Below are 12,949 nucleotides of genomic sequence, written 5' to 3'. Positions count from 1 at the left end.
GTAAAGGAAAAATGGTAAACCTGATTGAGTTAAATCAGTTTTTCTTCAGTCAAATTTTAAAGTGGTTTTGCTTTCTGTTGCTTCAGGCTCTGAGTTCCTTGGATGAAGATGATCCCAATATACTTCTTGCAATACAGTTATCACTGCAAGAGTCTGGGCTGGCCCTCGATGAAGAAACTAGAGACTTCCTCAGTAATGAAGCATCCTTAGGTGCGATAGGCACTTCTTTACCTTCCAGGCTAGACTCTGTCCCCAGAAATACAGATAGCCCTCGGGCTGCATTGAGCAGCTCTGAGCTTTTGGAAATTGGTGACAGCCTCATGAGACTAGGAGCAGAGAGTGACCCATTTTCAGCTGACACCCTGAGCTCACACCCTCTCAGTGAGGCAAGAAGTGATTTCTGTCCCTCATCTAGTGACCCTGACTCAGCTGGCCAGGACCCCAACATCAATGACAATCTTCTCGGCAACATCATGGCTTGGTTTCATGACATGAACCCTCAGAGTATTGCCCTGATTCCTCCAGCAACTACAGAAATCAGTGCAGATTCCCAGCTCCCCTGTATCAAAGATGGGTCAGAAGGTGTGAAGGATGTGGAACTGGTGCTGCCAGAAGATTCAATGTTTGAAGATGCCAGTGTCAGTGAAGGTAGAGGAACCCAGATAGAAGAAAATCCTTTAGAAGAAAATATTCTGGCTGGGGAAGCAGCATCTCAAGCTGGTGACAGTGGTAATGAGGCAGCCAACAGAGGAGATGGTTCAGATGTTTCAAGTCAAACACCTCAAACCTCAAGTGACTGGCTTGAACAAGTACATTTAGTGTGAACTGCACACATCTGGGCTCTAAATGAATTACAGGTACAGATGGTATGCTAGGTGGAGTATGCTTGATAGAGACTTTGATTCACTTAATTCCAACTCAGTGATAAACCACTGACATTAGGTTTGAATACAAAGAAGTTCCCTTGAATGGTAGCTTCATTTTTTATTTTAACCTTACAGGGAATTTCCTTTGTACTTAATTGAATAGCTTTTCCCCTTTTTGCTGACAAAAAGAAGAGCAAGAGAAAGAGAAACAAAAATGAAATAAATAAGTTGTATTCCATACTCTAAGAAAATGCAGTCCTCTATTTAGCCTAGGCTTGACATTACTTAAATTGAACATTTAAACTAAAGGCTTACTCCCTAATCTTTGGGTGGCTTTCCTTTAAAAAAAAAAAAAAAAAAAAAAAAAAGTTTTCTTCATTCTAGAAATTTATTTTGAATAAATCCGATAACATATATGTCCTCAATCTCTTTGTGCTCTTCCATAACTCACTTCCTTTTTGTCTGAGCAATGTGAATTGAAGTCTCTTTAGTACCACATCTACCATAGTGTAATTAGTTTTAATTTTCACATGAATCAAAGGTTTCCTTTCATGTCTATTTACAGTCCAATTGTGCCAAACTCTGACTTGTGTGCTGACTAACAAGGCATTTAGGTGTGCAGCATCCTAGAGTGCTCCAGGTCAGTGTCAGCGTTCTCGGGAGTAAAAGGTGCCACTTGGTAGCAATGATATTCCAGAATTGAATGGGTTTTTGTTGCCATGGAGACTGCATTTATATAAATGTAGCCTGTAGCTTAAGTTAACTAAACCTAATGCTGCTGTTAAAAACAGTTTATTTTAATATTAAAATACAGTTGATTAGCAACAGCGGTGCTGTATTTTAAGAGACACTTTATTGGAAGTGCAATCATAGTTATTTGTTTTCACAATTTTACAGTGCATTCTAATTACTAATGGGTGCAATTACTTTTAATGGTGTTTTATAAAATAGAAAAAAAGTGGAGTTTTCATGAGTTATAGTAAATCCCACGATTATTAAGAAATTCAATAAAACATCCTGCGCAACATGTTACCGTGCCTTTGCCTAACCTAAATGGATAGTTGCCAGTTAAATAAGTGAGTAATTCAAATTTCAATGTCTCTTCTGAAGTAACTATGCTATGAATTGCAAAGACCTCCATAAAACCACCCATGGCCTTGCTTTTACACTAAATATAACAACTAAATGTTCAATCAGTTTGTTTGCCTAACTAGCAAATGCTGACGTGTTTGTTCTACTGCGCAATACTCATTTGCTGTGTGATTACTGTTTAGTGTTGAAAAAGATCAACTTCCTAGTTATCAGTGTCTTACTGTGAAGAAAATACTGGTCTTAGTTGTAATTAAGATACAATGGTACAGTGTGTAATTAAAACTAGAATAAACTGTTGGAATGGCTGTTTTACTTAAATATTATCAAAACTAGCATAACATAAGCAAAATAGATAAGTACAACACTCCATTTAGTGTTTTGCCAGATTGTTACCAGAAATCTACAGATACCAAACTTTCAATTCTGAGTTTGTACAGGCAAGTCCTGGGCTGGGTAAAAAGTTATATTAATATTGTTATCCACAAGAGATGTGATTATGGGTTTTGATTACTTTTTTTTCCCAAACCCTGCTTTTGAAATATCCTTGTACTTAAAATTCATATTGCTAGGACACTGTATTAGAATATTTAATATTCCCCAGATCCTCTTAGGATAAACTGTGGGAATCCTCCTATACCATGGATATCAAAGGTCCACATTAGTTTTTATTTCTCCAGTGATCAGAAACATTGATATCAATCCCTATTAAATTAGTGGAGGGAATATTAACTTTATCTACAGTGTATTACTGTATATTAAACTGAAATAGTCCATTAAAGGATTTTTTTACAAATTTATTTTGGATTAAAAATATCAACACCAATAAGTTTTTAGACCAAGTTGTAATTTTTCCAGTATAGAGTCTTTGCATCACATTGAGGCATCTTGCACAGCTGCAGTTAAGGTGAGAAAGAATGCTGTGTGTGAAGATAGTGTACACAATGGGTTCCGGTTTCCTTGCACCTTGTGCAGTATCCTTTATTTCTGTGCTGTTCTCTCCTGAGCATGAAAAAATGATCATTATCCAATTTGTATTTCCTTGGTACATATTTTAAAAACAACACAGTCATTGACTTTACAATTCAGTAATGAAGTTTGGCAAAGCCTATTTTGTAAACAAGTTAATTTTATAATGTAAAAAAAAAAAGTTAATCTAACCTTGACTTGTTATTTGCACTTTCATAGTCTATACTTGATACATTCCCACTTTATATACAGTAGGATTCTACAAACGTGTAGATGTTTGGCCAAATGAATGCTGTTAATAATATGTAAAATTCTTTGATTAAACATTTATTACTTAAACTACTTCCATTTTGTCTCATTACATTGTAGACTTTGTTTTAACCAAGTCAGAAAGCTGATTTTCTTCAAATTAAATCCCTCCAATGTGATGGGATCAATTTGGTTCTTACATGTAATTGATTAGTGCCTAATATTTTTACACTAGCCACTTACTGAGCATTTTATATCCCAATTATAAATACGAAAACACTGCATGACAATGTGTTAAAACATTATGACATCAGTGCTCATTTTATTGACATCACTGTAGCTTTCGGGAGAAAAATGTTATTTTTTCTTGAACTCTAATAGAAATACATAGAAAAATAACTTTAAGATATGTTTTGTGAAATTGCTTAGGAAAGAAAAAAATTTTATGCCATATGAATAAAAATGCCTGCTTCTCTTTCACTTTATTATTGTGTCCCTTATGAGTTACCAAAATAACCCATGACATTTGACCTTGCCCCAGCTGGTGCTTCATGGGGTCTGCTGGTGATAATCATTTAAAGTGGTGTCATTTTATTTATGCCTTTCATTGTGTGGATCTGAAGCTTAACTACCAATGTTCATAGGCTGAATTATTCCTTAATTATTGTTCATTACAGCCACTGATCTCATTTTTTATCTCCTTTGAGTCCTCAAATATTTATCATTTACGTGTTATGAATTAAAATCTGGAATTTATTAAAGTTTGATCATAATTTAAAAGCAGTAATAGTATATCTCTGAAGAGTAAAACCTTGGAATCTAAATATTAAATGATAATACAAACTTCGGGGGTGTTTTAAGGCTGAAATAACTCCAAAGGAAAAAATTTTTCATGCAGTCAGCTCTTGGACTGAGTAGTAGTTTTTTGTTGTTGTTTTCTTTGTTTTTTCTTCTGAGAAAAACAAAGGATCTTACTCTGTCACCCAGGCTGGAGTGCAGTGATGTGATCATAGCTCACTGCACCCTCAACCTCCCGGGCTCAGGTGATTTTCCTACCTCAGCCTCCCAAGTAGCTGGGACTACAGGCACATGTCACCACGCTCGGCTAATTTTTGTATTTTTTGTAGAGACGGGGTTTCACCATGTTGCCCAGGCTAGTCTTGAACTCCTGGGCTTAAGAAATTCGCCCGCCTGGGCCTCCCAAAGTGCTGGGATTACAGGTGAGAGCCGCTGTGCCTGGCCCAGAAGTTGTTTCATCTCAGCATTGTGCTACAGGCATAATTACTGGGTCTTCTCCTTGGCAACATTATATTGTCTTGTCAGTTGTTACAACCTTCACACCAGAATGAAAGATTTCTTTCTAGAAAGATAGAAGTGCCTCCTTCTAGACTGTATTATGTGACAGTCCTTACTTTAGGAACTGGCAGTAGACTTAGTTCTTAAAGATGAATCAGAAAAGTTTCCTTTAGACCTCAGTTCCACTTAGGACTCACAGGTAGCTGACAGACTTAGTGGTGGCCAAACTTCTGAAGGAATTATTATTCTTCACTCTTTGAAACTGCAATTTGACAATATTCTTCATCAAGCTGTCTTCATGTCTTAGCCAGCTGTCCCATTAAGTATTTATTGCATAAGTGCCTAGCCTGTGTGAGCCATCAGTACACAACAGGTTGAGACAAACACATGAGAGTGAACAAAGCCAAAGTACAAAAAGGATAATTGTTGGAGGATACACTCAGGCCTCTTATCTTACTAGGTGTGCCAAGACTGCAAGGCCCTGTTGGCAATTTTGCCTGAGCCATCTCAGGATTAATGTAACTAGTAACTTGAGGTCAAGGAGCAGGCTTAACTGCTTAAGAAGTGGATTCCTCACACCCAGTGTTCAGCTGAAGTACAACATGAACCCCACCGTGTGCTTGCTGTCCATCCAGGCCCTTTGCATTGCCCCCGTGAAACTGGAGACAAGGGGAACTGATGCGAATATGCTGAGGTTCATTCTGAGTGCTGTGCCATGAGTGATAAAGTCCTTTGCTTCTGACTCAAGAGTCTCATGTCTTCTGTCAGCATTCTTGAGATTGTAACAGGCTAACTTACTCGTTTGTCAATAGGGTAAAGTGAAATCCTGGAACTGAGAGTTTTGGCAACAAGGATGGGATGCTGACAAAGACATGATATTCTGAAAAAGGAACCATGGGCCAGGTTCTGGAATGTAAGACTCCCTGAGATCTGGTGGTGAATGCTCTAACCCTAATGATGGATATAGGGCGAGGGTTGGTGGAGATTAAGGGTAGGGTTTGTGGAGATTAAGGGTTCCCACTGTCCTACCTATTCATGAACAGGAGACAATGTTTAGAGGCTTAGCAACAAGAGGTGGGATTGAAACAAACAGTGCAAATGGTGCTTTGTTACTCCTGCAGGCAGGCAGAGGAAGGGATATTTTCAAGGTAAGGAGTCAGCAACTCCTGTTACAATGTAAAATAAATGGTGTTATCAATAAGAACCTTGCTGTTCGATTGAGATCCTTGGGTAGACTGAAAACAGGTTATTTGATTGAGCTGCAAGCAGTTGCAACACTGTTCAAATGCCGAAGTGAATGCAATGCCATGCCTAAAAGTGCAGAGCAGGCCACAGCCGATTCAGCCAGTAATGAGGGCAAGGTGCTGAGTGTAGGAGTGACAGAAGGTGCCGAAGACTTCGGGGTAAAATGTGGTGGTGTGCATGGGAGAAAATAGAAGCCCGGGGCCCCAGTTCTTTCTGGATGCTGTAGGGGCTCACCACTGCCACAGGAGAGGTAGTTGTCAGTGTTGGGGCACTGATCCTGGAGCAAGAGGCTAAAGGAGAAAAAAGGCTGAAAATTAAGTTTGTTCCCCACAGACAGCCTCTTTTGCAACCCTCCTGGTTAGGGGATAATGTGACTGGGCACTCATTTGCCACGTGTAGCCCCTGACTTGCACACATTTTCAACTCGTCGGTCTGTGGTCTGTGTTCCTGTGGTGTAAAAGGCTTTTTAACATGTTCTGTGGTGAGGAAGGGAAGCTAATAGGGTCTTGTGGGTGGGGCCTTTTGGGTGATTCAATGTAAAGTGGCTTCTAAATCTAAATGTACAATGGAATTGATGTGTTGTATGCCCACACTTACCTGTCTGATGATTGTCAGTGGGATTCTCCCTTTCAAGGGCTCCCACATGTACAGAGGTAATAATGGGCTGTGTAAATTGCTCCCCAACATGTCTCTGACCCCTCGTAGGTGGTCCTCCAGACACAATACAGAATCCCAGGAGGAGAAAGGGAAATTGCTGACTGACTTAATTGCACTCAGAGCACTCAGGCCTTTTCCAACCCAGTGTGGCCACCTACCTGACCCAACCACCAAACAGCATCCACTTTGAAAAACAGGCAGCTATATGGGAATTGAATAATGAGAACACATGGACACAGGAAGGGGAACATCACACTCTGGGGACTGTTGTGGGGTGAGGGGAGGGGGGAGAGATAGCATTAGGAGATATACCTAATGCTAAATGACGAGTTAATGGGTGCAGCACACCAGCATGGCACATGTATACGTATGTAACTAACCTGCACATTGTGCACATGTACCCTAAAACTTAAATAAAAAAAAAAAAAGAAAAAGAAAAACAGGCAGCTATTAATGTGCGGCTCTCGAAACTGAATACCTAACCCATGGAAACCTTGGGACTTCCTGGTCTGACATCTCGACTTTAGGGTGGGTCAACTCTTAATTGGAGAATTAACCAGATGGAAAATCTCCAACAGGCCTTGCTAGTCACATAGAAATGATAGATTTGAGAGGGCAGTAGCCTGGCCCTAGCAGTATCTCAATTTTACTTGAAAAATTATAGCTGTGCCTTTGGGGGAAATTTTGTGCCCAACTTAACTGCCCACAGCACAGCCACAAGCTGATATCAGAATGGCTGGACTTAGTTCAATTGCTGGGCAACAATTTGTGCCAAATCTCAGTGATATTTTTTGTAGCTATGGATAATTCTAAAATGTATATGGAAAGGCGAAAGAACTAGAGTAGCTAAAACAACTTTGAAAAAGAAAACTAAAATGAGAGGAACCATGCTGCCCTTTTTCAAGACAGTGCAATTCTGGTGAATGGATAAACACATAGATCAATAGAATAGAACAGAGAACCAGAAATAGCCTCACACTAATATTGTCAACTGGTTTTAACAAAGGTGCAAATTTCAACATTTCTCCATTTGTATTTTCTCCATTTCTCCATTTCTCCATTTGTATTTTCAACAAATGGCACCAGAACAATTGGTATGATATAAGGCAGGCAAAACTTAAGAACCTCTACTTAAAACTCACACTTTATATATAAAACTTAAAGTTGATCATAGATTTCAATGTAAAATATGAAACTTTTAGAAAAGAACATAAAGTCTTCTAAGATCTAGGCTAAGCAAAGAATTTTTAGACTTGACACCAAAAGCATGATCCATAAAAGAAGAAAATGATAAACTGGACTTCATCAAAATGAAAACTTTTGCTCTACAAAAGATCTGATAAAGAAGATGAAAAGACAAACCTGGGAGAACATATTTGCAAACGACATATCTGACAACTCATAGAATGTATAAGGAAGTCTCAAAACTAAACAGCAAAAAGACAGTCCAATATAAAATGGACAAAAGAGATGAAGAAAAATTTCACCAAAGAAGATAAATAACTAACACATGGAATTTGCTCAACATCACTGTCCATCTGGGAAATGCAAATTAAGATCACAGTAAGACACTACACACCTATCAGAATGGCTAAAATAAATATTAGTGTCAACACCAAATGCTGGTAAGGATGTGGAGAAATGAATATTCATACATTGCTGATGGGAATATAAAATGGTACAACCATCCTGGAAAATAATTTGGTAGTTTCTTTAAAAACTTGAGCAAATACTTATCATATGACCCAACACTTGCACTTCTGGGCATTTGTCACAGAGAAATGAAAACTTATCTCCGCACAAAAACCTGTACACATTTGTTCATAGCAACTATCTGTAATAGCCAAACCTGAAATCCACCACAATGTCCTCTCGTAGATGGTTAACAATGGTACATCTATGCAGTGGAATACTACTCAGCAATAAAAAGGAACAAACTATTGATTCAACCACTTGGATGGATCTCAAGGGCCTTATGCTGAGTAAAAAGAAAGGCAGTCTGAAAAATATCACATGCTATATTATTCCACTTATATAACATTATTGAAATGACAAAATAATAAGAGTTGGAAGCAAATTAGTGTTGGCCAGGGGTTAGGGATGGTGGGGGGCAGGGAGGTGTGTGTGTGACTATGAAGGAGTGACACAAGGGACATCTTTGTGATGATGGCATAGTCTGTATCGGTGGTGGCTACGTGAATCTACATGTGATAAAATCATATAGAAATATACAGAGACATCTACCAATGTCAGTTTACTGGTTTTGATATTGCACATTATGTGAAAGGTACTCATTGGAGGAAACTGGGTAAAGCATACACAGGGACTCTCTATAATAGCAACTTCCTATGAACCTGTTTGAACTATTGAATTATTTCTATTCAATTACTGAATTATTTTAAAATCAAAAAAAAAAAAAAAAAACAGATGGCAGGCCAAAGTTGGCAAATAGGTTATGGTTTGCTGACCCCTGCTTTAGAGCAACAATTCAATAAATCAAATGTTATCTTAGTGCATTATGAGCTGTCAATATTACTACAACTCGGGAGCCATTGAAGATATCTTTAACAACTAATTCATTTGTTTCAGAAACTTGGATTAAGCAAATATACTTAATCCAAGTATCTTTGGATTAAGGTACTACCAATGTTGGTAAGAAACTACTAACATTCATTCTTGACAGTAATGTCTAATATATTCCACAACATTTTAGCCACTGACTTTATTTGAGCCTATGAGTGCCAAGTGGCATACTGATTTTTAAAAGAACATGGCTAACTGCCCTAGTCTTTAACATGAGTAGTTTCACCAAGGTCCAGTTGTGTACACATAGATGTGCTCATCCAACTATGCCTAGAGCTAGATAAGGGAATACTCATTTGGAATAATATAAAGAATAACAATTAAAAGTAAATTCTAGGTAGTCCCTACATTTGTGTGCATTATAGAAAGTGTAGCCAGAAGCCAGAAGAGTGGATTCCCCCCTTTTCATGGCCAGTAATCTGTCATTACCCTTTTATGTTCATCTTGGGTTGACTTATAAATGTGCTACCCATTGTTGGATTTTGGGCCACTCCTGACAGATTTTCAAATTATTGGCTCTCTTTTCAAACAAAACTTATAATATTGAGAACAAATCAATCTACTCATTGGATAGACTGACCCTAAGCGGTGTATTTTGCTCAGAGCCTTTACTAAATGCAGAAGTCAAAATGTTGTCATAGAAGTGTAAGGACTTTTAATCAAGTCATCACCACTATGTAATGGCATGTACAATAAGCTCACACAATAGGCTGCATGTGGTTAGGAACATTGCTGAGACAACAAAAATGCCTAATGCCGTACTGGGAAAGGGAAAACGTCAGAAAGCAAGGGGGCTGTCACGTGTCCCTATTACTATGTGCATGGAGGTTTTGATGCCAAGGAGAATATGAAAAACCTTAAGCTTCCCAGCTGAATTTACTTTTTTGTATGGAATTAATTCACTGTGTCTTCACTTTGGCAGGTGTATACACAGTAATGTTTGTTAAAATATCCAGACCCAGGAGCGTTAGCCGGCCCTCCTGGAGTTTTTGCTGAGTGACTTTATGTGTCTTCACTTTGGTAGGTGTATACACGGTAATGTTTGTTGAAATAGCCAGACCCAGGAGCTTTAGGGGGCCCCCCTGGAGTTTCTGCTGAGTGAGTTTAAAGACCCTTTTTCTTCTGCGTGCTCACATTGCAGAGGTTAAGCCCATCTTCCAGGACTTTGTTAGTAGTAGTAAGAGATTATAAACACAATATGAAACTCTGCTGAAATAAAGTCCCCTTCTGAGGGCTACCATAAGCAGAAAGTAATGGAGATAGGGCAAATTCGTAACAACAGGCAATCAAAAAGTCAGATGTCTGGGACTGCGTATAGTGTCTGTACTTACATTCAAATGTCTTCCTTGAGATCTGTAAATTCCACTAAATTGCCATGTCCAATACTTTTGATAACAGAAGAAGGAGTTATCGCAGTCTTCTCTGGCTGACTCCCTCGTGCACAGCCCAGGGCAGCTGAATTAAACCTCCTCCAGTGTTCTCTAAGCCCTAATGCCCCCAGCACGGGCTCTGCAGAACCCTTTTCCCTGCTTCCTCTATTCAGTCTTCTCACCTCCATCTCAAAAGAGACTGCCACAGGTGACAAGGCCAGTCCTGCCCTTCAGTTTTGGAAGAAAAGGGCCTTTGGCCTGACTAAGGTCATCCTCACTCCTGTCCCTACTCACTGGTTTTATACCTTCACTTCCTTCTGCCTCCAAATATGTCCAAATTTCCCCCTATCCTGGAAAGTGAAAAAACAGGAAAAGCACAACCTTTGCCAGCCCCTGCTGTTTCTCCTCTTCCTTTAGGTAAACCTGGCAGACCTCTTGCAGGGGCTGTCCTTTCCTTCCACAACAACCATTCCTGCCTCATCGAAGTGTAGATTCACTCCTCCCTGCCCCTAAGAGTCTGGTGATTTGGTCCTTGTCAAATCTACTGGCCTTGTTCCTAGTTTTATTGTGCCTTGACCTTTTGGAGTAGGTTAAGTGAAACAACCTTGTGTGTTCTCAAGGACCTAGGACACCATAGCCCTACGTCAGTTGTAGCTGAGCTTCACTAACATAGTCCCGAAAGTCTCTGATAGCCTCCATAACATCATGCTTTCATCATTCTCGTATGTTGGCAACAAATGCCCTTTTTCTTTCATCTAGTCATGGGCATTCCCAGAGTTTGACTATTGGGCTATCCTTCCTTTTCTCTCATTTCTGGCAGTTTCATCTGTTCTCACAGCCTCAATTCTCACCAAATTGTGATGGTCCCCAATTCTTTCTAGCTCTGAGCTCCAGTGCCCAAAAAACTGCCAAATTAGCATTTGCTCTGCTTCCATATATGGAAAATATCTAAACCTACATTATCACCTTGTCTCACAGCTCCCCAAACCATTTCCTTCTTTCTTAAGATGGCCTTTTTTTTTTTTTTTTTTTCTTTTGAGATGGAGTTTCACTCTTGTCGCCCAGGCTGTAGTGCAATGGCATGACCTCGGCTCACTGCAACCTCTGCCTCCTGGATTCAAGCGATCCTCATGCCTCATCCTCCCAAATAGCTGGGATTACAGATGCTCACCACCACGCCTGGCTAATTTTTGTATTTTAAGTAGATGGGGTTTTGCCTTGTTGGCCAGGCTAGTCTTGAACTCCTGACCTCAGCGGATCCACCCACCTCGGCCTCCCAAAGTGCTGGGATTACAGGCATGAGCCACTGCGCCCGGCCAAGATGGCCTTATTTGATAAGTGACAATTACCCACAGTAAACCCTGGGACATCCCCAACTTCCCCATGCTACACAGATCCATCCAATTAGATCTCAACTCCCACTAACCCCTTTGTCCATTATCTTGATCATATATGATTGGTTCATTCCACCCCATTTATCACCCTAGTTCTGTCCTTTAGTGCCTTAAGCCTAGGTTATTGCATTAACCTTTGCACGGGCCCTTTCTCTCTCCAATATCTCTCTTCTCCACCCTAAACCACCCACCATGACCAGACCAATTACCCTAAAGCAGTGCCTTCATCATGATACTGCAATCAAATCTCGACACCTACAAGATAAAGCCTGAAACCCAGTACCTGATATTTTAGGTCCTCCATCATCTGACACAACTATTCCTCTACATGAATCTTTCTCTCTACCTCTCTCCCCAGACCACCTCAAGCATACCAGGAGCATGCTGGCTTAGCGTCTTTGTTCATACTGCAGCCATGACATATTCTTCCTGCTAGGGCAAGCACCAAAGACTAGCTGGCCTAGGACTTGGAATTAGAAATAGGTGAGGTGGCAATGAGATACCATCTCACACCACTTAGAATGGCGATCATTAAAAAGTCAGGAAACAACAGGTGTTGGAGAGGATGTGGAGAAACAGGAACACTTTTACACTGTTGGTGGGAGTGTAAACTAGTTCAACCAGTGTGGAAGACAGTGTGGTGATTCCTCAAGGAATTTATAATCCTTTGGGTAATGGGATCACTGGGTCAAAAGGACCTAGAACTAGAAATACCATTTGACCCAGCAATCCCATTACTGGGTATATACCCAAAGGATTATAAATCATGCTACTATAAAGACACATGCACACTTTTTTTTATATTGCGGCACTATTCACCATAGCAAAGACTTGGAACCAACCCAAATGCCCATCAACGATAGACTGGATTAAGAAAATGTGGCACATAACACTCCATGGAATACTATGCAGCCATAAAAAAGGATGAGTCCATGTCCTCTGTAGCGACGTGAATGAAGCTGGAAACCATCACGCTGAGCAAACTATCGCAAGGACAGAAAACAAAACACCGCATGTTCTCACTCACAGGTGGGAATTAAACAATAAGAACATTTGGACACAGGGTGGGGAACATCACACACTGGGGCCTGTCGTGCAGTGGGGGAATGGGAGAAGGATAGCATTAGGAGAAATACCTAATGTAAATGACGAGTTAATGGGTGCAGCAAACCAACACGGTACATGTATACATATGTAACAAACCTGCACGTTGTGCACACGTACCCTAGAA

General features: G+C 39.9%; 1 protein-coding gene across 8 annotated transcripts in view; it reads left to right on the top strand.

Moving 5' to 3' along the window:
• Nucleotides 1-3,266, top strand: part of ANKIB1 (ankyrin repeat and IBR domain containing 1) — a 158,352-nt gene extending 155,086 nt beyond the window's left edge. For all 8 annotated transcript variants that reach the window (XM_063725743.1, XM_054559496.1, XM_063725742.1 and 5 more), the window contains one exon: nucleotides 87-3,266. In XM_063725743.1, the coding sequence (XP_063581813.1) occupies nucleotides 87-824 (738 nt within the window). In that variant the 3' untranslated portion in view covers nucleotides 825-3,266. The remainder of the gene's footprint in view (nucleotides 1-86) is intronic.
• Nucleotides 3,267-12,949: the final 9,683 nt, after the last annotated feature.

The sequence above is a fragment of the Pongo abelii genome, chromosome 6, assembly GCF_028885655.2.
Source record: "Pongo abelii isolate AG06213 chromosome 6, NHGRI_mPonAbe1-v2.0_pri, whole genome shotgun sequence".
NCBI lineage: Eukaryota > Metazoa > Chordata > Mammalia > Primates > Hominidae > Pongo > Pongo abelii.
This window is presented reverse-complemented; position numbering and strand designations above follow the sequence as displayed.